At 40.2% G+C, this 26,317-nt stretch overlaps 1 protein-coding gene across 2 annotated transcripts in view; it reads right to left on the reverse strand.

The window, feature by feature from the left end:
- esyt1a (extended synaptotagmin-like protein 1a) overlaps window positions 1-26,317 on the reverse strand; it is a 139,005-nt gene that overhangs the window by 45,237 nt on the left and 67,451 nt on the right. Inside the window, exons 2-9 of one of the 2 annotated variants that reach the window (XM_073070877.1) lie at window positions 20,839-20,880; window positions 19,354-19,488; window positions 17,698-17,771; window positions 9,130-9,202; window positions 7,321-7,410; window positions 6,654-6,709; window positions 5,405-5,525; window positions 1,923-2,099 (exon numbers count right to left, since the gene is read on the reverse strand). In XM_073070877.1, coding sequence (XP_072926978.1) covers window positions 1,923-2,099; window positions 5,405-5,525; window positions 6,654-6,709; window positions 7,321-7,410; window positions 9,130-9,202; window positions 17,698-17,771; window positions 19,354-19,488; window positions 20,839-20,880 — 768 coding nt within the window. Of the gene's footprint in view, window positions 1-1,922; window positions 2,100-5,404; window positions 5,526-6,653; window positions 6,710-7,320; window positions 7,411-9,129; window positions 9,203-17,697; window positions 17,772-19,353; window positions 19,489-20,838; window positions 20,881-26,317 lie in introns of those variants that run through there. The other variant, XM_073070878.1, reaches the window with a different exon arrangement.

The following is a 26,317-nucleotide window of genomic DNA, read 5'->3' on the forward strand; positions in this document are numbered from 1 at the left end:
GTACAATTGTATGTTAAGAACAGGAGGATGACTAGAGTGAGGGTAGGATCGATTAGGGATGGAAGGGGAAATGTGTGCCTGGAGTCAGAGGAAGTACGGAAGGTCCTTAATGAATACTTTGCTTCAGTATTCACCAGTGAGAGGGACATTGACGTTTGTGAGGCCAGCGTACGACAGCGCATATGCTAGAACATGTCAATGTTAGAAAAAAGTGCTGGAATTTTGAAAAACATTAGAATTAACATACCCCAGGTTAACTTCAGGAAGCAAGGGAAGAGATGGCTGTGCATTTGGAGATGATCTTTGCACCCTCACTGGCCACAGGAGTAGTACCAGAAGACTGGAGGGTGGCAAATGCTGTTCTTTTGTTCAGAAACGGGAGTAGGAATAATCCTGGGACCTATATGAGTCTTACTTCAGTAGTGGGCAAAATACTGGTGAGAGCAAAGGATGTTCGGAATGTCGAGGGTGGAACACTGCGGGAGGATTGTGGGGCAGGTGGCAGTTAAGAAATGCCAGGACAGGGGATGGAATGGGTACAGACACACCCAAACCTGAGGCACCAGGCAAAGTCATCTGATTCCAAAGATGAGTCAGAGATAATTCCAAAGATAAGAATCAATATTGATCATGACAGAATGTCTTTCTGGTGCTTCCCACTCTCTCCCCTCTCCCTTTCTCAGTCCACAAGAGGCCCACATCAGAATCCGGTTCATTATCAGTCACATACTTCATGAATTTTTTTTTGTCTGCGGCAGTGGTACAGTGCAATACATAAAATTACAACAGCACTGTGCAAAAGTCTTAAGCACCCTAGCTATATACATGTGCCTAAGACTTTTGGACAGTACTAGTGTGTTGGCCTTCAATTACTCGGAGTATTGTATTCAAGAGTCATAAGGTAATGTTGCAGCTCTATAAAACTACTCAGACCACACTTAGAATATTGTGTTCGGTTCTGGTCACTTCATTATAGGAAGGATGCAGAAGTTTTAGAGAAATGCAGAGGAGATTTACCAGGATGCTGCCTGGATTAGAGAGCATGTCTTATGAGGATAGGTTGAGCAAGCTAGGACGACAGTTAACTTGATGGAGGCGTACTGCAGATCAAGTGGATAGCCAGAAACAATTTTCCAGGCCGGAAATGGCTAACACCAGCAGGCATAATTTCAATGTGATTGGAAGAAGGTCCAGAGGTAAGTTCTTTAAACAGAGTATGGTTTAGAGTGTGGAGCATGCTACCAGGGTGTTGGTAGAGGCAGACACATTAAGGGTATTTAAGAAACTCTTAGATAGGCACATAGTTGATAGAAAAAAGGGGCTATATAGGAGGGAAGGGTTAGATTGATCTTAGAGAAGGCTAAAAGGTGGCGCATCATTGTGAGCTGAAAGGCCTGTACTGTGCTGTGATGTAATGGTTCTATGTTCTAATGGCTGCTAGGAAAAGATTTTGTATTTATTTGAAAAATAGAACTTTCGCACTTAAGGTATGAGATGTATTCACCCAAAATGCTGGAGGAACTCAGCAGGTCAGGCAGCATCTCTGGATTTTCAGTATCTGCAGAATTTCTTGTTTACAAGTATTCATCTTCCAAATCTATTAGAATATCTGGTGGCTGCCTACAGATTGGCTGCTGAGATACTTGTGTGATAAACTCAACAGCATATATACAATGGCATTTCTGGCATACCTAAAGGTTCCCACCTGACCAGGCAGGAGCCAGGAATTGTTGTGATGCCTCACTAGAAAGTTCTAGGAATGGTGAATATTTATCTGATAATTTGGTGCCAGTTGGGAATTCTGGCATTGAGTTCTGATCTTGATCCTAGCTTCATTATGTGACAGAACTGCCCTACCAGGCCCTGAGAAGTGCAGGAATTGTACTGTTAAAGAGGATGAAACCACAATGAAATTCACCCACCTCATACATTTCATTCCACTTGGGATTCACAGACTCACTAACGGTCTTGCTCATGAATGTCTGTGTGCCCACTCGTACAATTGCATATGGATCAGATTTTCCTTTGATGAGTCCTTTGACATACGTATCTTTTGACTCCAGGCATGCTGCTTCAATTAGGTGGATCCGCACTATTCCCTAAAATTAAAAACATAAATTCAAATCCCTCTTTCCAAACTACTGGATTACTGTACTGTATCTGGCATGCTGATTAACTGAGTACAGGCAGCTAGTTAGACCTTGCACCTGGTGTCAACTATATTAAATAATTCAGTTCAAAAACAATGCAACAGTGCTGGGATTTCTCCATTTCTAGTTGTGGCACCAGTAACCTGGCATTAATTTCTGGATAATTTGTTTACACTTCAGGTTCCTGACATTCATATACATTGGAACATTCCTTCTATTAAATAAGGCCAATTAAAAAGCAAAATAAAGGAGGAGGAATCCTATCATCATTGCCTAGACAGTAAGGTGGAAGAGTGGATTGGTCACCTTTCATGGGAGTAGCTTTCATCCCATTGAAATCAACACAACAAAGATGAACTTGTTCTACCATCTGAAATTTGACTCAGATCACACTTCAAGATCACTTTGACAGATTACAGCTGTTTGACCTCACAGTTACCCTCCATTCAAAGATCCCCCTCTTTTGCCCATTCAGCCAGATCACCACCAAATATCCCACACCCTTAGTTGTCACGGAAGAGAGGTGGTAAGGAAGCAAAATATCAAGAAGGCTGCTTGCCCTAACTCTGTCTCCCCTGCCATCCACAAACACTGCATTAATCAGCTGTCTCATTTTTGGTGACATTTTCAATCAGTCTCTCAAACTATGCACTGTTTCAGCATGTTTCAAAAAATCTGTTACCATTCCAGTCTCCACAAAATCAAAGATCACTGGACTCAATGACTACAGGCCAGTTGCACTCACATCAGTCAAAATGAAGACTTTTGAAAGCTGATGATGTCATTTCTCAAATCCTGAACTCAAAACTTTCTAGATCTGCTGCAGTCCACCTACAGAACCAACAGATCACTAGATGATGCTGTTAATATCAGTCTGGACATCATACACATCAGTTCCTCTGGTACACATGTTAGGATTCTCTTTGTTGATTTCAGTTCAGCCTTCAATACCCTGAGCTTCTGCAAGAGAAACTCGCCAAACTTAATGTACCAGGTCCCATGTGGAGGTGGATCACAAACTTCCTCTCTGACAGTAGGCAATACGCAGGCCTAGGCAAGCATACCTCCACATCCCACTCAGTCAGCACTGGAGTGCCACAGGAGTGTGTCCTTTCCCCTCTCCTATTTTCTCAATACACCAATGACTGCATCTTCAGTAAATCTGTTAAGCTGATAAAGTTTGCAGACAACACTACTGTGTCATAGGACCAATCACCTGGGGGGGGGGGGGGGGGGGGTGGAATGAAACCAAGTACCACCAGGAAGGAAGTAAACAAGTTAATATCCTGGTGTAATCACAACATCTTGGAACTAAATGCTCTCAAAATCATGGAGATGTATAACAACATCAGGAGAAATGTGTCTCCTCTGCACCAACTCATCATCGACAACTCTACAGTTAGCACTGTTTCAACATTCAGATTCCTCAGCATCATTATTTTGCAGGTCCTCACGGGAGAACCATATCTCCTTCATAAAACAAAAGGCACGGCAGATAATGTACTTCCTGCAGCAGTTGGCAAAATTCCATCTTCCCCAGAACATGCCAGTACAATTCTACACTGCCATCATAGAGAGCATCTTCACATCAGCCATTACTGTCTGGTTTGGTGCAGCATTCCTCTCACAACACACAAAAAACTACAGTGAACTGTCAGGTCAGCAGAAAAGGTTATTGGCTGCAGTCTACCATCACTACAGGACTTGCATATGTCCAGGACAAAGAAGTGAGCAGGAAAAATCACTGCTGACAATGCCTATCTTGCAAACTGCCTTTTTGAAAAGCTCCCTTCTGGAAAATGTTTAGGGCCATTAGAACAATATCTTCATGCAATCTTGAAAGTTTCTTCCCACAAACAGTTAATCTTATCAACCAGCACCCCTCCCCCCACCCCCCTCTATCTATTACCCCACCACTGCACTGTAAACACTTAAAACCACTTTTTATAATGCTGCTTGCATTATAAATATATACTGGCACAGTGGATTCCAGTTAATTGGCACATCAGTTAATCAGGGCAACCATTTATTTGGGACAACTCTTAAAGAACAAAGCTAATCTAGAAAATACCCGGGATTCCCTTTGTTTATTTGGGACACCATGCTGCTTAATTGGAGAAGGAGACTGTTGCCAAATAGTTTCTAACAAGCATCAGTCGCCCACACTTGTGCGCTTGTTAGGCGCAACACCGTGCTTCGAACAAACAGTTTTAAAAATAGCATCAGTTGTGTGTGTTTATGTTCAAAAAGCAGTGATTTTTGTCACTTATAGTTGGCGGGAAATAAGCAGTAAAACAATTTAAAACAGTTTTGCTCATTGTGGCTTCAAGCATTCAGGCTTGGAGATGCCAGAAATGGTTGAGAGTGAAAATGAAATGATCTCACAACTTCAATAAGTTAGAAAATGCAAAAATTTGAAGGTATCGACAATCATCTTGAATGATATAATGAAAATGAAGATTTGAAGGATACAATTGTCAACAGCATTGGATGAAGGCAGTCCATTATCTGTACTAGGTGTCTGCACTCATTTTGTTCATTTACAGTCAAAAGAATGTGCCACGGATATATTCCTCTGTCAATAAAGTATTAGGAACTAATATAGTTTTATAATACTACAGTAGTATTGTTAGTGTTCTGATTTGTTCTGTTTTTCATTTAAAGTCATAATTTGTTACTTGGTTTGTCTTTTTTATACCTTTTCAAGCTATTTCCATGAAACTTCCACTAATTGGGGCAGCTGCTTAACTGGGCCAAAAAGAAATGGTTCTGATGTGTCCCCAATTAACTTGAATCCACTGTATTTGTTTATTTAAGTAAATTTTATTCCATAACCATTTTTAACCACCAACTTTATTAGCTTTATATACAAGATAAATTATAATTCTTTATAATTGTTGAATGTTGTTGTTTTTTGTTGCATGCCGCGCCCTGACCAACACACTACAGCAAATTCTTAATACATGTAAATATATATGGCAAATGAAGTTGATCCTTGAAATGCTTCACTGCTCAGGTAGTAAAATGAAACTCCACCCTTGTTTTATAACTGTAAAAGGTTCAAACTACTTCCATGCCTCTAATTAGCCAACATGATATTATTACTAAGTGCCTTAATATATTGTTGATCTCAACAGTGTCTGAACAGGTGATTTCATGGCAAACACACCACTAAAAATGCACCAACAGATTTTGGAGTAATTACTTTACAGAAAATGACTTTGTTAGTCATGATTTGATGTCATGATACATACCCGAGGCAAAGGAGAACGGAGTTCAGCCACGTGCAAATCTGGAACAAGAGGGCAGGTAATCCGGTTTGGCAACACCAAGAAAGAGGCAATGGTGTCCATAAGTATGGTGTCAGACTTTGAACTGTTCAAGTGGAAAAAAAAGAGGCAGCAAGGTTTATGGAGTAAACACAAAGTACACTGCAGATGCTGTGGTCAAAGCAACATGTACAACAAGCTGGAGGAACTCAGCAGGTTGGGCAGCATCCGTGGAAATGAGCAGTCAATGTTTCGGGCCAAGACCCTTCGTCAGGACGAAGGTTTATGGAGTAATAGGGAAGAGAATGGGAGATAAAGAGAGAAAAACAAAACAGTCTTTGGGGGTTTCACTACAAAAATACAAAACTAAAGGGGCACTGTTAATTTTAAAGCAGGCTGATCTACAATATAATGCTTAGTTACTCAGAGGTGAATTTAACTAGAGATCAGGTTCATGAATAGTAATTATGGTTCATCAAGTGTTTTAGATACTCCCTGGAAATGTTTTCAGACACATTGTTTTCTGGACAGTGGTGCAGCTGCTTCACAGCTTCAAAGACCATGTTCAATCCCGACCTCCAGAGCTATCTGTGTGGAGTTTGCACGTTCTCCTTGTGACCGTGTGGGCTTCTTGCCAGTGCTCTAGTTTCCTCCTACATGCTAAAGATGGGTGGGTGGTGGGTTAATTGATGGTAACATGGGGGAATAATAGTTTATACAGAAGTAAATGGGAGGATGGGATTAATGGCACATTGATAAATTATTGTGTATATTATTATTCTGTGCTTTATTATTAGTTAAGTCTGCACACTAAATGTGTTTTTAACTTGCTGCTGTAACGAAAGAATTTCCCATTCGGGATCAATAAAGTACTTTAGTATTATTGCTTCAAGAGCTGGCATAGATCAATGGACCAGATGGCCTCCTCAGTGCCAGAAGAAAATATGAGAAATATTTATTTACCGTATTCCCCAAACAGATCTCATCTCTCCTTTTCCAAAACAAATATGTCCTCGTTAAATCATTCAATTCAAAATCTTGTATATTTGTGAAATTGTATTATTAGTTAACATTTTTCAACATACATTGATCTTGCTCAGTTACAGTACATATTGTTCATTCTAAGAAGCTGATAAACTTCTAGAACTTAAAATAGTTTCATAATGTTCTTGGAAAAGAAATCTTACAAATACTTTGGCTTTGTTTTTCATTTGGGTCCTATAAAAATCATTACCTCAGCCCTGGAATATCCAGCAGGTTGGTAAGACCTGTCCAGTTAATCTCCAGCACCTGAAAGGACACCAAGTTTCTCAATCACTTTCAGAATATCAGCTTTAATTTAAGACATTAGAGGTATCAATTTCACAACTAAGACATTCTGCTCTCAGTGTCAGACCTGTAACTCTAAAACTAACATGCCAATCAAATTTGTATAGGCTCATCAAGTCATATTCATTTTGGTTTAAAACGTGGTTTATTTTGATCTACATCTCTCATTTTAAAAAAAACAAGTACTGCTCTATCAGTTAAACTGATAAACCAATGAATTTCTCCCTGCAGTCAAGAAGCAAAGGTCAAAGACAGATCACAAGCAATAGCAACTCAACAATAACACAGCTCTAATACCAACACTACTATCATCTAGGAAGTTTCAAGGAAAACCTGAAAAATATGACACACACTGACAAAAGTCAGTAGCTCAAATGGTTTTATTAAGCAATTCAATAAAAGAAGTTATAACACATCCTGTTGGGTTCTGGCTGAAGGCATTAAATATGACTCAACACTCCTGTAGAGAAGAGCCCAAAATCATTTGCAGGATCAATCTCAAATCAATTTTTGCTAATCCCTCCTCTTCTGTTACAGTAGCTGTTTCTTTCCTTCTACAACAATTTCCTTACTGGGCGTCGGATGAAGAACAGGGTCACTGCTCCCACCAATGGCATGTCTCCGATTAAGGGCTCAAGAATCACTCGAAGCATTCCATGGAGCTGTGGGGAAGATAGACAAAAGTCAGTAACTGAAAGAATCAATGGCTCTGAGCTGCCACAGAAGAAATCTATCGCTGACGGTGCAGAATCATGGCCAAGAATACTGAAATTGGCCAGCAGTTTGTTCCCCAAGCCTGCCTCTTATGGAACAGCTGCGTTGAACAGGTGGCTAATATAATAGCAGCCATTGTAGCAAGATTATGCTTTAATACCACTGATTCTCCTTCTGAAGCCACACTTCAATACTTATATAAGGACCATAGATGAAGTCAACTGTACCCATCTGTTCCCCTCATTCCCAATTCTGTTACCTCAACTCCGTGGCTTTTTCTATTTCTGTAGCTTGTTTCTTTGCCCTATCATTGACCTAATTCTGAGTCCAATATTCTCATAACCTGGTGTAAAACCAGCCATTTTGTCACAGTGGCTGACACCATACTGTCTCATCCACTTACTCCTGCAATCCAGATGATGCTTGCTTTATAGGAGGGTTGGTTGCAAATTGGCTGCTACTGCAAATTGGCCGCTGATGCATCTGGATGGCTGCAGATTGCCTGTTTGTGCAGATTGGCTGCGCGTTGCCTGCTGGTGGCAGACTGCAGACAGTGCATTTTGCTCTTGCCATAATTTCATTAGATAGATACTTTATTGATCCCAAAGGAAATTACAGTGTCACAGTATTAGACACTATCTGTATAATTAGCAAATGTTTTTTTTTAAATGAGGCACAAACATATTTGCACCTAATATCCCTGTGCAGGGCTTGCTGGTGCTTGCTCCAGTGTAGGTCTGAGTTTCCTTGTCCATACCCACAAACAGACAAATTAGTGCCCTACTCTTAGCCGTTCATGTAGTGCTGTGTATGGTCATCAACATGAAACATTTCTTGAGATGAAAAAATAGCTTCAATTTGTTTTATTTTAAAGAAAATATCCGCTGTGAAATAGCGCAAAACTCAGTTTTATTTCATAAATTGATTTTCTATGTTTTATACAGACCTTCCTCATTTTTCTTTTAGCTGGAAAAGTAAAGAATCTAGGTGCTGACCGATCAACCTACCTAGATACACCAATGCTTAGGAAAGGTTCGATCCAGGAGCAGTTTGAAGTTGCTTCAGCTAATAGTAATGTAACAGTCAACAGCCAAAAATTAAGAGTTTATTATGTCCTTGTCAGTTAAACCATTTTAACTACCAGCTCTTGAACTGTCAAAACATTCAGTAATATCTCCAAACCTCCAGATGCTGATATTATCCACAGGTGAAATTGTAATAGTGATTTTCATAGTTTAATCTTGTCATGTTAGTAAAATCTAAGAGGTACCATTGCAAGGCCTTAAGCTATAGTGCTTCCCATCTACTGGAACCCATTACTAGTAAATCTGATTCAACACCATATCCATATACTTTCCATCAAAAAATTCCAGATAGGGACTTCAACCCATTTTGCCTCTGTCTGACCTGAGCACTTAGACATGTGATCCAGTACTATCACTACTATGCCAGTTGTCATCAGTGACCAGAACAGATACTAAGGTGTGAACATGGAACCTTTCAGATTCACACATGACAGTGCATTTGTCTGCTGTGGCATTGAGTATGGCATTTTAAAATGGAATCATAATCTGTTTCAAGTGTTATTTGCAACAAGGATGCTCTAACTTAGTGGGTACAGATTTACAAAGGCAACTGAGCTTGCTCTTTCCCATCAAATGACCTACCTGGATACCATTCACTCCAGCTTTGCAGAAATACTTCTTTACTTCAACATTGATTTCACAGTCACCAATGTAACTACAGAGGAAAGACAACAGAGGAAACCCCATTTTAGAGAATCTCAGCATGCATAGTGTATTGGCAAACTGGTGTTTTTGGTTTATTTAAAGGCCAATTTAAATATCAATCTGGAGTTGTCAGCTAGAGAAGTGAGGGTGACATGTGATCATGAATTTGTCTATGTGTTCACAGTCATATCAAAGAGTAGCTGGTAACTCAAGGCCAAAACCACCAGCCGATTTACTTGAAGGAAGTCTTGGCTAAGTCACAACCAGCAATGCCTTAATATCAAGCAGCACCAATAGAGACCATAGCAATCTCAAATAGTAAGACAGTGATAGTGTTGGGAGACTGTATCAGAAAAAGCAAGAAACTAATTTCACATAAAAGCATTTGCACAAGTTCAATCTATTTAAATAAAAACTCTCTAAACCTGGTTACATAAAAAAAAAACATTTATTCATTTACTTCTCCATGTTACTTGTGTGACAGACCACACAACATGTTGAAATACATACATCAAACCTGGGAGAAATTCTGCAATATGGAAGAAGCCCTGTACTTCAATAGTCACTGTATGTCGCTGGGGCACCCCAACAAGCCTTAAATCTGTAGCTTAGTTTGGATTTTCAAAACCCATCTTTCACTCCTACGAGTACTTTGAGCATTTTGAAAATGTTTTTCCTGATGTACAATTATTCCTTTTTTAGCACACTATTTCAAATGGTAAGTTGGTGCAGTGATAGGAGCAGGTCTGGATGAGCAAGTCTGCCTCATGAAGAGAAGGCACCAACTGGGAAGCCCTTTCTCCATCTGCCACTTCTACTGAAGTATCTCAGATGAGCTGATTATTTGTCCAGTTGTCCACTGCAATAAAAACAGAAAGCACTAAAAAATACACAGATCAGGCAGCATGTGTGGGTACGGAGCATAATCAACTGACGAAGTCTCTACATTAGCCTGGAACATACAGCATGTTGGGACGAATCATTCTGTTACTGCCTGGTTCACCTCTTCATTAATTCTTCCAAGCTATCATGGAAGAGGCATTTACCAGACAAACTAAAAAAATACTTGCAGAGCACTGGCACTGTCTCTCTAAACTTTATCTCACCGACAGTGTCAGTTGTCCCTGGAGTAAAGAATAGGTCACCCTTTTATTGTACATTTGTGGAGTCCAGGCATCTTGTGCTGCTGCATTTCCAGAAGTGCTTTGTACCCATTTTTCTATCATCTTCTCTTTCAGGATATTCTGATTTCCAACACCAAAATGAGCAGTCAGAGCTGCTCCTTCCAGTCAGTGTACATTTCACAGAAGTAAAGTTAAATGCTTTTGACTGGCTAGATTTTGCTGCTGGCGGCCAGTTAGTTAGGGTTTTCTAAACCCAAAGAGCAGAGGTGAATTAGAATTGGTCCTCAAATTGTAATATTTAGTGCAGCCCATTCCCAGTACTGTGGACATAGCTACACTTGCAATCCTGGTTCATATACGAAGCCACAGTTCATATCTACATCTGAAGTGTATAACACAGAAGTCCATTTAGCTGTTCATTTCCATGCTCTGTCTAAGCAATCCTAGCTTTCTTCTTGTACCTCTACAGTGGTTTCCATGCAACATTGTAGAAGTGACAAAAGGAGTGCCTGTTGCTTTGGGGAGAAATGTGACTTTTTTTTTAAAAACTGACCTTGCACCCAGTGGCATATAGTGAATTGCTGCTGCTGCTCAGAACATTGCGCAGAAAAGTATTATTGAACCTCCCACTATGAAATAAAACTAGGAAGTTGAATAAAGCTGCAGATTAGTCTAAAGAGGTTCAGAAATAGGAGGATTTTGTGATCCATAGCAAGCTTCTATGTTAGAAGTAATCTGGCCTTTCGCAAGTTTCAACTTAGCTCCTTTGGCAAGATTTTGCGCCAGCCACTTGTGTGCTTGCACACCTCTTGCACTAGCCTGGTGATACTTCCGATGAATATCAAAATAGTCAAATGAACAAGTGTGCAACTTCATGGTTTTTGCACTGAAGCAGTGTTCCAACCTCAGTACCACCCTCACTGTAAAGCCTATTTTGCACAGGATCAAGATAAGGTAGAGGTATAAAACAGACTTTGGATGCTTTTGTTGCAGTATTTTATTATATCTTTTTGGTGCAGTCCACTGATACAAGCCATTTAGGTTCAAGCTACAAGTTGCCAAGTGAAGGTTGCAGTTATTGATGGAGATTTATTCGGATACTATATTTTATGGTTAAAGTGAAAAAAGATGCATTGTTGAGAACTAGTGTATCATTAACCATATCTGCAAACAGTGGCACACCCAGCTACAAACTGCCAAGCCTAACTGTACCTACATTGATGACTGCATTGGTGCTGCTTCATGCACCCATGCTGAGCTCATCAATTTCATTAATTTGGCCTCCAACTTCCACTCTGTCCTTAAATTCACTTAGTCCATTTCTGACACCTCTCTCCCCTTTCTCAATCTTTCTCTACATCTCTGGAGACAAACTGTCTACCAACATTTTTTAATAAACCTATTGATTGCCACAGTAATCTCGACTATACCTCTTCCCACTGTCTCCTGTAAAAATGCCATTCTTTTTTCTCAGTTCCTTCAGCTCTGCCACATCTGATCCCAGGATGAGGCTTTCCTTTCCAGGACATCAGAGATATCCTCCTTCAAAGAACAGGGTTTCCCTTCCTCCTCCATTGATGCTGCCCTCACCTGAATCTCCTTTATTTCCTGGACATCCATGCTCACCCCATCTTCCCACTGCCTTAACAGGGATAGAGTTACTCTGGTCCTCACCTACCACCCCATGAGCCTCCACATCCAATACATCATTCTCCGCAACCTCCACCATCTTCAACAGGACCCTACCACCAAACACACCTTTATCTCTCCCCAACTCTCTGAAGGGATCACTGCCTCCATGATTCCCTTGTCCACTTGTCCCTCAACACTAATCTCCCTCCTGGCACTTATCTCTGCAAGCAGAAGTGCTACACCTGTCCATTCACCTCCTCCCAAACCACCATTCAGGGCCCCAAATAGTCCTTCCAGCTGAGGCAACTCTTCACTTGCAAATCTGTTGGGGTCATTTATTGTATCAGGTGCTCCAACTTGATGGCAGGTACATCAATTTCTCCTTTCAGTTTTTTTTTGTCTTTTTTCTCTTCTATTCCCCACACTGGTCTCACATCTCTTCTCCTCACCTGCCTATCACCTCTCAATGGTCCACTCTCCTCTTCTATCAGATTCCTTTTTCTCCAGCCCTTTATCTTTCCAACCGACCTGGCTTCACCCATTGCATTCTAGCTAGTCCCCTTCACGCCCCCCCCCATCTTTTTATTCTGACATCTTCTCTCTTCCTTTCTAGTCCTGAGTAAGGGTCTCAGCCTGAAACATCAACTGTTTATTCTTTTCCATAGACGCTGCCTGACCTGCTGAGTTCCTCCAGCATTTTGTCTGTGTTGTATCTGCAGTCACCAAGTCAGTACAAAATTTCTCCTGGTTTTCAACTGATGTGTAACAACAGCAAGGCCCAATTCGTAGCAGGCACCAAGATCCTTAACATCTCCACTGCTAGTGTCTTCCAGGTTAATGCTGTTGTTTACATGGAGAAACAATTAAATGATACACTAATTAGCACAGACAATTGCATCTCCTTTCCCATCATTGAAGAGCCAAATACTGCTATCTAGTATTATCTCTCCAGTGCATGAGAAAGGTCAGCAATGAGAATGCTCAGATCAGTGGAACTGGTTCTTCCTCAGTTCCCCACTAAGTCATGTGGCAATTTCAGCTTAAGCTAATGCATACACTAAAGGATTGTAGGGTTCTGAGCTGCTTTCTGTTATTTAATCTTGGAGTGAGTATGTGCCACTAAATACAAGGATCACAGTGGAAAGCAAAAGCCCCCTCTATGAGTTTAGTGTACACTGAGGGATCACATAATGACAGTTGTGCAACAAGGCCAACCCAGCCTAGCTTTAGCAAGTAACCACAATTAGTATAGGTAAGTCTTGTTACATGCTGGTATGAAGATTGGTGGTGGTGTTGTCACAACCACAGATTCAGCAGCGCAGTAGATACGGCAATTACACTTGTTAACTTGCACATGTCAGCTAATTATTATCTAATTGTGACAGTATTTAACTCCACACTTGTCATCGTAGTGCTTGCTGAGACTTGGACAGAGCACAGCAACGCTTTGCTGCCTGTTTGCCTTTGGCCTTCCCTGAGAAATTGGACTGATTCGGAAGACCAGTGGTATTCATTTGATATTTAGATATTCTTTTCAGCCACAGTGTAGGCTTCGTTTCCCTTTTGAGAGTTTTAGTTAACGGCCCTGTTTGGCCTAGCATTTATTGTTTATTTTCTCTGTAACACTGTTCACATTAAAGTCTGTGAACTATCGACCTGCTTCAGTGTCTCTCACTCCGCACTTGGGCCATATACAAACCTGGTAACAGCAAGTCTCGACCACACAAAGATGGACCTAGCAGAGAGAGAGAGCAACTGACCTTGGCCGTGAGATTCATTGGTCAGGTAGGAGACAAGCAAACAGGTAACGAACCATTGCTGAACTCTGTCCAAGTCTTGACAAGCACTATGACAAGTATGGAGTTAAATATGATTAGAAATTTGCTGATGACACAAAGGTTGGAGGTGTTGTGGATAGTGTGGAGGGCTGTCAGGGGTTACAGAAGGACATCGATAGGATGCAAAACTGGGCTGAGAAGTGGCAGATGGAGTTTAACCCAGATAAGTGTGAGGTGGTTCATTTTGGTAGGTCAAATATGATGACAGAATATAGTATTAATGGTAAGAACTCGGCCTTTTCTCCTTGGGAGCGGTGGAGGATGAGAGGTGTATAAGATGATGAGAGGTATTGATCGTGTGGATAGTCAGAGGCTTTTTCCCAGGACTGAAATGGTTGCCACAAGAGGACACATGTTTAAGGTACTGGGGAGTAGGTACAGAGGAGATATCAGGGGTAAGTTTTTTCTGCGCAGAGAGTGGTGAGTGTGTGGAATAGGCTGCCGGCAATGGTGGAGGAGGCGGATACAATAAAGTCTTTTAAGAGACTTTTGGACAGGTACATGGAGCTTAGAAAACCTAGAGGGCTATGGGTAAGCCTAGTAATCTCTAAGGTAGGGACATGTTTGGCACAACTTTGTGGGCTGAAGGGCCTGTATTGTGCTGTAGGTTTTCTATGTTTCTAAATACTATCACGATTAAATAATAATTAGCTGACACATGCAAATTCACAAGCACAATTACCATATCTACTGCACTGCCGAATCCGTGGCTGTGACAGTTATGGATAGTGTGGAGAGTTGTTGTAGGTTACAAGGGGGCATTGACAGGATGTAGTGATGGGCTGTGAGCTAGCAGATGGAGTTCAACCTGGAAAAGTGTGAAGTGATACACTTTGGAAGGCCGAATGAAGTTAGGGTGCAAGGTTAGTGGCAGGGTTCTTAGCAGAGTGGAGGAACAGAGGCATCTTGGGGTCCACGTCCATAGAACCCTCAAAGCTGCCACACAAGTTGGTAAGGTTGTTAAGAAGGCGTATGGTGTGTTGGCCTTCATTAGTTGGGGGGGATTGAGTTCAATAGCCATGAGGTAACGTTGCATCTCTATAAAACTCTGGCTAGACCACACTTGGAGTATCGTGCTCAGTTCTAGTCAACTCATTACAGGAACCTTTAGAGAGGGTGCAGAGCAGATTTACCAAGATGCTACATGGATTAGAGAGCAAGTTAGGGCTTTTCTCTCTGGAGTGAAGGAGGTCGAAAGGTGGCTTGACAGAGGTGTATAAGATGGTAAGAGGCATGGAGAGAGTGGATAGCTGGAGACCTTTTCCCAGGGCAGAAATACCAGAGGGCGTAATTCTACAGTGTTTGGAGAAGTATGGGGGTGGGGGAGGAAGCGGGATGAAACATGCTGAGAGGTGTGGTGGTAGAGGCAGAGACATTAAAGACATTCAAGAGACTCCTCGATAGGCATGTGGTTGAAAGGGAAAAAATGGAAGGTTATGTGGGAGGTAAAAGTTTGAATGATTTTGGAGCAGGTTAAAAGGTCAGCACAATATCATAGGCCAAAGGGCCTGTACTGTTTTATGTTCTATGCACAATGGTCAAATATTTAAAGATGGGACTGAACTAATTTTTTAGATGTTATTTATTTAGGGGTACAGCACAGAATAGGCCCTTCCAGCTCACTGAGCTGCACAGCTCAGCATCCCACCGATTTAATCCTAGCCTAATCACGGGACAATTTACAATGACCAATTAACCTACAAACCGGTACATCTTTGGACCATGGGAGGAAACCGGTGCACCCGGAGGAAACCCACCCGCACATGGGAAGGAATGTACAAAGTTGCTTACAAAGGATGCCAGAATTGAACTCCAATTTCCAACACCAAGACCTGTAATAGTGTCGTGCTAACCAATATGACACCTTGGCGCCCTCTGTGTAGAGTTTATGAAAACAAGTATTGTAATTTTGCACAACACTTTGCTCAAGTAATAACTGTAAAGAATGTTGCAAAGCAATAATGTGTGGTATGCATACTCAGGCTATTTCTAATATACACACAACTGAAGAGTCTTTGCTTGCCAAATTTGTTAAAAAGTGCCATTGTCTCTACACCTCTACAGAAATGCTCTAATGTGCCAACTCACCAGCCAAAGATTCTTGGGTGCTTCACCACTGTCACTTAGCAACCAACATAGTTTGTTTCCTCCATTTTGAATCAGCTATTCCTGCTTTTGGTGTGCTACATATTCCCTAGCCACAAACACTTTGGGAAGGTCAGTAAATATATAAGCATTACTTTGCCTTCTTAATGGATTGAATATTTTTGCCCACCCACATAGGGGAAAACCTCAAAGAAAACAGAATTTACAGAAAATGCTCAATAAGTCAGGTGACATTTGCATCAGGTTTAGTGTTTCAGATCAATGAACTTTGCATCAGGACTGTTCAAAAAGATCATTCCTTTGAAACACTGACAGTTTTTCTCTCTCCACAGAAAGTGCCTGACTAGCTGAATACTTCCAGCATTTTCTGGCTTAACTCAGATTTCTAGTATCTGCAGTATATTATTATGTGATGTTTTCGACATCAGATACATGGCTATCCAGTTAATGGTTTAAACGTGGTTACATCCATTCATGACAGTAACACTGCCAACCATCCCATGATCATTCACATCATAGATTCCTATGATCTTGAGATTTGGAAGTACACACCCACTTTCACTGTTTAAAGCAGAAGTTGTTTCATGAACAACATCAATAGTGCATGTGTGGCTAAAACAAAGGAAATAAAATCTCTTTTGAATTGAACCTTGCACCAGCACCCAGGAACAATAGTGGCTTAACAATTAATTCCTACCAGTACCAAGAGATTATTCTTGAAGTTAAACAATGATCACAAAGAGGCAATTATTATGATTGAAATTATTTATCTTCCCAAGTCTTCATCTCTCCCTCTCCCAGCCTCCAAATGCGTTCCACATCTTCATTATCATTTCATCCAACACATATTATAGCCAGGTGCTTCTGTGTCACTTGGTAGACAATTAACTTCCCATCCCTAATGAGTTGGTGTACAATCTAGAAGCAACATTGATTTCCCCACCTATGGAGATAACCATATCTGAAGCTTCCCGCAGTTTCAGAACTCCACCAATTGATATTCCAGTGGGCACCTAGTGGCCAGCTACTCTCAAAGAGCATTACCGTTCGTCAGGTAAACTGTTTCATATTATGTTAAAAAGAGCTCAGAAAAAAGCTCAACTGACACCAATGCAAGTGCAGTCCAAAACTGTTAATCATCAGCCTCACCTTTAAAAATATTTTGGGAAACCACAAGCAAATTTTCCAATTAATATTCCAATAACATTGGTAAATGAAAGTAACCAGAATTAACACAGGTTACCTAGCCAAAGTATAAATAAATTTAGATCACAGGTGAATTGTTTCCTACATATGGAGTTATAGAAACATGATAATTGTATTATATCATGTGTCAGTGAAGTAATGCCATACAAATTTTCACTTATGCTTCACTGCACCCAGTGTGCCCACAGCAGTTGAAAGGTAGTGTGATTGCAAATGGAATTAGGATAACAGAAAAATGAGTTGGGTCCTCGCTAGCAAGTTAGGGCATTGGATAAAAAAAATGGGGGAAGGCTGAAAAATGAGGAGGAGTTGGACAGGTTCTCTCTCCTGACTATCCTATTCCCTCCCTCAGTAATAATGACAGAGCCATAGAATAAGCTTTTAAAAATGAGGTTATGTTTCATGGCCTGATTATTACAGAAAACAACCATGGAGCATAAAGGAACTTTAGAGAGCAACGTGAGACCACTGGATTGGTATTTCAAGCAAAAGTTGTCTAATAATTTATGAACATGATTGGCCAGCACACACTTTACATGAAAATATCTTTTCCATTGGCGCTTAACCAGGAAAGTGGAATTGAATAAAGAATCAATTACCTGATATGCAGGTCAAGAATGACCTGCCTTTGGTCTGCACCTGAATGCACCTGTACTCCATGAATCTTCAGAGGCTGAAAAACATTTTAGAGGTTTGATATGTTCACTAGTCACTTACATATACCATCTTTTCCTTGATATTTGGAACCCGTTTCAATGAATTCGGTTTGCAATAAATAGGCTTCTGCTACTTACAGTAAAATTTCCTTGTTGGTTCATCAAATTTAGTAAGTGAACAACTGAAAACCCTAGATTCATTCTATGAGTGTTGAGAACACCACAACCAGACACATTTCAGAACATTAAGTCAGAGAGGGGTTTGTTCGACAAAGCTAATGGTGATTAATATCTACTAATTATTACTGATTAGTGCATATGCTTAAGTGTTGGTTAAAGACTCATGGTCCCTGTAGTCAAAAAGATTTACCAACTTAGGTTCACACCCTAGTAATGGGTAGTAGTAATATTACTAGTAACACTAGTAATAGTATGTCATTGGGAGAATGACAGTGAACTTGGTAAACCTTGTGCTATGTAAATGGGCCACTAGTATTTACTCCAGTATGACACTTTTTTCCCCAATTGAATTTAATCACTCATTTCATTTAGAAATAATAACTCAACAATATGTGCTAATTACAAAGATTATGGATTACTGCATACGAAAGAACCTGCCTGAGGATTGGGAGTAATTTGGGAATTAGCAAAAATAACCAAAATGTTGATTAAAAAAAAGCAAATTAACAAAAATTATATAGAAGTGTATGTAACTATGCATAAGTGAAGAGGATAACAAAAAAGGGTTCTTTAGGGGACAGAGCAAAGAGAAATTATAGTGGGGAATTAAAAAGAGGAATTAATCAAATAAATTTAAGAATGCAAGTAGTAGGGTAGATAAAATAAAGACCACTGGATGTTCCTGGAAATCGGGGGCTGTGAACCTTGGGAATTGTCCACCCAGAAGACTGAGAATGCAGATTTGTTAAGAATATTTAAGACTGAGATTGATAGCTCATTCAGCTCTAAGGGAATCAAGGGACATAGGGATTGTGAAAGGTAGATTTGAAATAGTCAGCCATAATTTTATTGAATGGTGTATTAGGTTGGATGACCCATCTGGTCTTCTCCCTGCTTCTAGACCTTTATATTTATGTTCAGTTTGTGTTCATTTGCTGTATTCATCACAGTACAAGCCAACCTGATCGATATCTGAAAATTCACACATGCATTAAATACTGCCTTATTAAAGCTGCCTTCTAGAACAACCTTAGTTTACATTTTTCTTACTATTATGCGAGGAGTTTGTAGAAGCCTAAATGAGAACAATAATAAGCTTGCACATTAGTCAAATGGGCTCTATGGTCAATTTGCCTGCTAACACTTACAGTCAAGACTTAAAATGAGAAGAACTGCACTTGAACAAGATACACAAAAATGTACAGCAAACTATACTGCAGCACCAGGACTAATCTTCAGGGGTGGGTAAGAGAAAGCAAACAGATAATAGCAACAGCAGATAGCTTGACACCCAATTATTCTGTAGATATGCTATATGATTCAGTGTATCAAACAGTGAAGAAACTAACAGACGCAAGCTACGTGAAAATTAACACTTGTTATTGGAACACTATTTAAAATATGCAGATACCCAATTACCTTCACTCCAAAGTTGACTTTTGTGAAGGCAAACGTTTGTAGGTGGTTGTTCGAACCACGAATACTGGGAGCAATGGAGTTCACCAACAGCTTCTCCAGGTATTGGCCGACAAATGGCCATGCCTGCCGCAGAATCTACCAATGACAATGTCTCAGTTAGATTGTTACTTTTGAGAATTTTATCTTAGATCTAACAAATATACCGAAGACTCAGGCATCATATTTTTGTTTTAGTTATTGTTTGCCCTTTTTCTAAGCCTGCATTATCTTTCCAAACTGACAGCACAACATATTAATCTTTAGGAATCTAGGCCACTCAGTAACCCATTCACCATGGTGCTCCCATGGAAATTCATCTTCCAAGTTTACTTCTCATTTCAGGAGGGGATTGTTGAAACAAAAATCAGAAGATCCTCTTTCTAGTCAGAGAATGGTTAAACTATGCACACTTTTTGACAATAATCCTGCTAGAAAATCAGGTATTTTTATTTGAAGATCAAGTTAATCAAGGTTGGCATGTTTTCATGAAATAAAGTCTCATTTACCCACTTGAAAGGCATGAAGCAGGTTTAGTTTAAATGCTCCACTCATGTTAAAATAGGAGCCTTAAGACTTAGACATCTCCTTGGCCATCATATTTGTGCCAGATAGTGCAGTTTTGAATCCAATAAATGACTGGGCACAATGTGGTTGTGAGAAATTTGCAATGTTTCAGTTTCATTGAATCAGAAAAGTTAGTAGCTCCAAAGTACCATCTTTTTTGCAGCAATGATCAGTTCTATACAGGCTGTTTGTACAAGCAAGGCATCTTTATATTTGATGTTTTATGGAGAATAATAAAATTTGTAATTGTTGTTGTGTTTAATACTGATCATTTACTACTCTATCTTTTTGTAGCCTTAACCTCTATCAATAGACTGTTAATTCTTCTGTGTATTAAAGTAACAGAAACTCTTTTCAAGAAATTGTGCTACAGAAACTTTTAGCAAGAAAAATGGGATCTGTGTATAGGGAGAAGGCTACATTGGAAATTACAAAATAAAAATAAATTAAACTGTAGATTTAAGAAAATGTTATCATTATATTGTACTCCCTGAAGTAGGAGGCAGCTGTTTGGCCCCTTATGCATGTTCCCACATTCAACAAGATCAAGACTAATCTGTTACCTCTGCACAACTTCAGTGGATTCAGTTCATATCCCATCAATAGCTAAAATTTTATTGATCTTAAAACTCCCTCAACAGAGCTTGAATGTTGTTTGGCTATTGGGACATCCACTTAATTGGGCCAAAACGTACTGGTCCTGATGTGTCCCAATTAACCAGAACCCACTCTATTTAAATTTCAATCTGACTGCATGTCTTTTGCCAAACTCATCTCATTTGTCTAAATGTGCTGGAGATGCGCATTGCAGTCAGTGCAGCCAATTTCACCTTCTGGTTGCATAAGGTTAGAAAAGCTTGTAGTTAAAGTAGGAGTTCCTACCTTGTTTAACCAGTCTACACGCTCAAGATCTTGGAAGTTGATCTGTGAAGAGAGAACATATTGCTAATTTAACAAACTAATCAACAAATCCATCAAGGGAATGCTGCAGCATTTAAAATGTGGCTCTCCCCTGAGTGTTAAAATAACCTTGCCTCATCTGCTAATCTGAATTCTAAAATAAATAAAATAAAGAAAAATAAAAAAGAATTACTCTTGCACTTTGTGAAGATTCTAGATCCCTTCAATATTTATCATTGTAAACACATGATTTCATTTTAAGATGAAAATCATCACAATGACTCTTATAATATTGATAATCACAAGTGGCCTGAGAAAGGCTCACCCCAGCATCAAATGGAAGAACAAACAGCTGACAGTCAAAATAAGTAAATTACTTTTTAATTTTGTTCAACCAACATAAAATCATGAAAATTTATGGTAGAGGAAGCCATCACTTGGGGCTGTGTCAATGCCAGCTAAAAATGAACTTTAATCTCACTTCCCAACTTTCAATCAGCCCTATGAGTTATGGCTCTCCAGGTACTCATTCAGATACCTTTTAAGTGTGGAGAATGTTTCCCCCTCCACCAGCATGTCAGACAGTAAGTTTCAGACTTGTACCATACATTGAGTGGAAAAGAAAACTTCCTTCAAGTTATCTCAATACTTTGTCACTACTGCCCTCTCATGCAACATGCTATCACAATGGGTACTTTTGCAAACAGAACTGCTATAAATATTTAACGATGTCCCATAAAGTCTACAGCTTAGATTTTCCTAGTCATTAAATGAACTTTCAGTCACATATGTATACAGTACCACTAACATAGTAAAATGTTGCAAGGTGCTTCACAAAACCATTGCTAAATTAAATTTGACTGATTAACAGCTGGTCAAAGTAGTAGGTTTCAGAGCAGTGGGACCTCAGGTGACTATTACGGTGAACTTCAGGGCTCCTATACACCGTTTGTTACATTGGGAGTTGACAGGTTACCCACAATGCACTGCCTGAGATGAGCTACCCACATTCACCTTCTTGTAGCAACATTTCTGTTGACACTGACATTTTGGGGTCAGTCTGATGGAGATTACAGATGTGTGTATGGTGGTCAGTCCAGTGGCCATTTGTACCCATTATGCACAGATGATACAGACATCTTTGCAGTCCCTTGCTCAGATTATGGTACATGTCAGTGCTTGCACAGAGGGTATTGCTATGAGGCTTGTGCTCATCACTAATGAAAAAGGCTGCTGGTTATGACAAGACAATGCTCCAATTATGTCAGAAGACTTCATTAGAGTTCCTTGCTAAACCTCATCACTCTTTGCTAGAGGGCTGCATCCTTCCCCATCCCAACATTGAAGTCACGCAGGATCACCTCATTTCACTGCTAAATTAACAACTCCCCCAGAACAAAGCAGAAGTCCTCCTTGCCTTCAGGGGTTGGGGCATGAGCACTGATGACTCCAGCACGTTGGTTCCTTGATCAAGTGAGCCAAAGGGTCATTAGGCATGCTCAATTCAGCGGTGGGGGACACGACGGGTGGCAAAGCTCACTCTGTGAGGAGCATGTCCCTTTTCTGGAGTTGTACACACCACCTTGTTCTTTAAGCAGTTCCAACTGCCGCACAACATGACTCACTCATCAAGATGTTAAAGTATTTAAGATCAAGGTATGGTAGTGAAGTGGTGTCTGTCACTCTGAAATATCCAGCAGGGTCCTAATATTTCTGGTCACAAATTTCATATCACGAAATGGGAGATGCCTGGATGTAGCTTCATTTAAACTTGGGCAGCGGTTACACAGGCTTCACAGAGCAAGATTCTAGAGGATCAGTGTATCTATTATTTTTTAAAATGTTTGCAGCTCTCCCCATTATTGTTAAGGGCTAGAACTGTTAAGATTAAGTAATGTTAAGTAAAAAGGTTGTGGGGCAAGGCTAAAGGATTAAAAAGGCACTTGCACCTCAGCAGCTACTTTAAGCAACTGCACTGTCTGTATTTTAGTAGGGCGGAGTGAGAACTCATTAAACAGCTGCAATTATTTGCTCAAACTATTAATCACTGAACTATAGGGGAAGCCTTGGAATGCCACCAATTTGGTCTGCCTAAACTGCATGTTAGCATTGAAACTTTTTTTGTGCAAACTGCAAAAATAAACAAAGTCATATTTTTGTTTTCCCAAAAGAGCTACAATTTTCCCCCTGTAGCTTTGGGGTTCAACTGAAATTTTCAGGATTTTGATAAATTTCAGAAGGAATTAAGGAACATGAATCAATGAGAGATACGAGGGGTGATTGATAAGTTCGTGGCCTAAGGTAGAAGGAGATGAGTTACTAACTTCAAACTTTCTGCATAATCACGCAAAGAGTTGACCTGCATGTGCATGTAATGACAACTGTATAACTCATCTCCTTCTGCCTTAGGCCACAAACTTATCAATCACCCATCTGTGGACATTTTCTGGAGGTCCAAGATCCATATGCTCCACGACCACTGAACTAAGTGTGTACATGTAGGAGGGGACTATGTTGAAAAATAAATGTGCTAGGTTTTCTAAAATTGACTCCTTCTATCTTAGACCATGAGCATATCAATCACCCCTCGTAACTGAAGCTGAAAGAAAACAATCCATAAATGCACAGGCTTGAGGAGCTGAAGTGACTCAGGTATCTGTTGCGGTACTTCTATCTGCTTGAGGAAATGTTGCAATTTTGGTTTAAGTCAACTCCAGCTGCCTGGTACAATAGCATGCACGCACTCATATAAACAATAGACCTCAGAGCACAAAAACGGGCACTGTGGCAGTAATATCACATTCAGACCCATTCAGGAAACCACATTTTCTATTTGCTCAGTGCTTATTATTATATCTGCTAAAGACTTCAAGGGCTGTTTGTAAGCCTTTTCTTCAAAGCGTTTGCGTGAGTAATCAATGACTGTCAGAAAGCTACTCTTTAGCACAGTTTCCTGCATGAGTTAGTAGATTCCAATTATGAGCAACAGCTTTCTTGGTATTTCTCTACGCTGACACCAGTTGTTTCTGCAGCTGATTCAGCTAACACATAAACTGGCCACCTGGGTCTGTCTGATCACACTGGATAAGCTTTGCTTTCAAATGTATTAAATACAGTAGAAGAAATGTATCTTGTACCTTTAAGCAAGGTCACCTGTTATTGAAATTGTGAGATGATCTTGAGGATATATAGAGCATAAAATTGGCAAACTTTTAAAGCACATTTTACTACATTTAGTAAATATTTAAAGCACATACTACATTTTATTTAATAGCAGTAATTACCAAAGTCAAAAATGATATACTTTTAGCTAATTATTCAGTTGTCTTCAATGAACTTAAACCTTGTTTTAAAATATTCTCAGTCATGGGTGATTTTAACTTTCCAAATATTAACTGAGATTACCTTCTAGGCCTAGATGGGGTGGAGTCTGCTAATTCATTCATGCGGAACGAGGACGGGTAAATGGTGGAAGTACCCTTTGTGAACAGTGACCATAAAACAGTAAGCTTAAAGGTAATCATGGAAAAGGACAAGGTTGGACCTAGAGTTAAGGTCTTGAATGAGAGGACTGGCTGATTTCAAGTCTAAGACGGGACGTATTTCAAGTTGAGTAGGAGCAGCTGTTGGAGGGAAAAACAACAACAACAAAAATCTGATAGTGGGAGGTGTTTAAAAGCAAAATAATAAGAGTTGGCAAGCCCCTGTTAAGGGTAAGAAGCAAAAATGATAAGATTAGGGAATTTAGTTAACAACAAAAATTGAAGGTTTAAAAAAACAGGAATAAGGAAGTGTGTATAAGGAAATGGTTATGAATTGAGTCCTTTGAGGATTATAGAGAATACAAGAGAGATCTTAAGGAGGGTGGGAAAGGGGCTTGTTTTCCTGTTGTTGTAGCTGTTTATGTTGTTCTGCTGACACTTGTGGGCTGCCCCCAGCACATCCTTAGGTTGTTTTGGTTGTTAACACAAATAACAGTATGTTTTGATGTGCATGTGATAAATAGGTGTATCTGAACAAATGATTCTGAAAGCACTTGAGGGCAAAAAGAGGACATGAAATGGTCCTGGCCAACAGAATTAAAGAGAATTCCAAATCTTTACAAATATTAGAAGCAAGATTTTGCATTATCCTTAGCCACAGGTGAGGTGCTGGAAGACTGGAGGGAAACCAATGCTGTTTCCAAATTCAAAAAAATGTGTAGTGGGGATTTACCAAGAAACTACAGGCCAGTAAGCCTTGCATCATTAGTAAGGAAACTATTGCAAAAAAATTCTTAGGGATAGGATTTATAATTGCTTGGAAAGGCAAGGACTGATTAGGAAGAGTCTCACAAATCCAACAGAATTTTTTGAGGAGGCTATATAGAAAATATATTCGGGTAGATAGAGCTCATCAGCCTGGGAAGACAGTCCATCTAAGAGAAGGAATACTCTGATTTCAAACCTCCGCTGCCTTGCGACCATACCCACTCATGGGGAAGGCTTCAGGAGTAAACCCTGAGGACAAATCTGGAGCTGGAGTCCCTAAGGCAGTCCAACATTGCCTTCAACCTCGTTCTGGCAACTCCTGCGATGTCAAGTTGGTGCCAAGTTGTATCAGCCCTTGCCCTTCCCTTGGACAACGTCGGTGTCCTGGAGAGGGGAGACTTGCTGCTTGGGCAACTGCTGGTCTTCCGTACAACCTTGCCCAGGCCTGCACCCTGGAAACCATTTCAGGCACAGATCCATGGTCTTGCGAGATTAACGGATGCCACCATATAGAAAATTGATGAAGGCAAGACTGTAAATGAGGTCGACATGGACTTTAGTGAGGTTTTTGCCAAGGTTACACATGGTAGGCTAGTCTAGAAAGTTAGGTCAATATATTTTGAAAAAATGAATTTTAAAATTGGCTTGGTGATAGGATGCAGAGAATAGTAGAGGATCGGTTTTTACTGACTGCAGGGATCTTTACACAGATCAGTGCTGGCACCAGTGTTTGTCATACACATATATTTGGATGGGCATTGTGTAGTCCGTTAAGTTTGCTGATGATTTGAAGATTGTTGGAGTTGTAAATAGTGAAGATGGTTACCCAAGGATACAGAGGGAAAGCTGGGTGGAGCAGTGACAGATGGAATTTAACCCAGACAAGTAGAGGTCAGACATGTAGAGTAAACAGCAGGGACCTCAGAACTGTACATGTATAGAAGAACTTTTAGGTACAAGTACAGTCGGCCCTCCTTACCCGTGGGTTCCACATGTATGGATTCATCCAACTGTGGATCGGGAAAACCTGGAAGTTGAGCATTGTTCGCCTTGCGTCTCGTTCATTCATTACTTGTGTTGTGAGCGAGAGGAAGGAGTTTAAGGCTAGTAAGGGATGGCTGGCTAGCTATGTGAAGTGCTACAGCCTCAAGAACTTAAAGATCACGGGAGAATCGGGATTGCAGCGTTCCCAGAAGAGCTACGATGGTTGC

Source organism: Hemitrygon akajei, chromosome 18 (assembly GCF_048418815.1).
Source record: "Hemitrygon akajei chromosome 18, sHemAka1.3, whole genome shotgun sequence".
Taxonomy (NCBI): Eukaryota; Metazoa; Chordata; class Chondrichthyes; order Myliobatiformes; family Dasyatidae; genus Hemitrygon; species Hemitrygon akajei.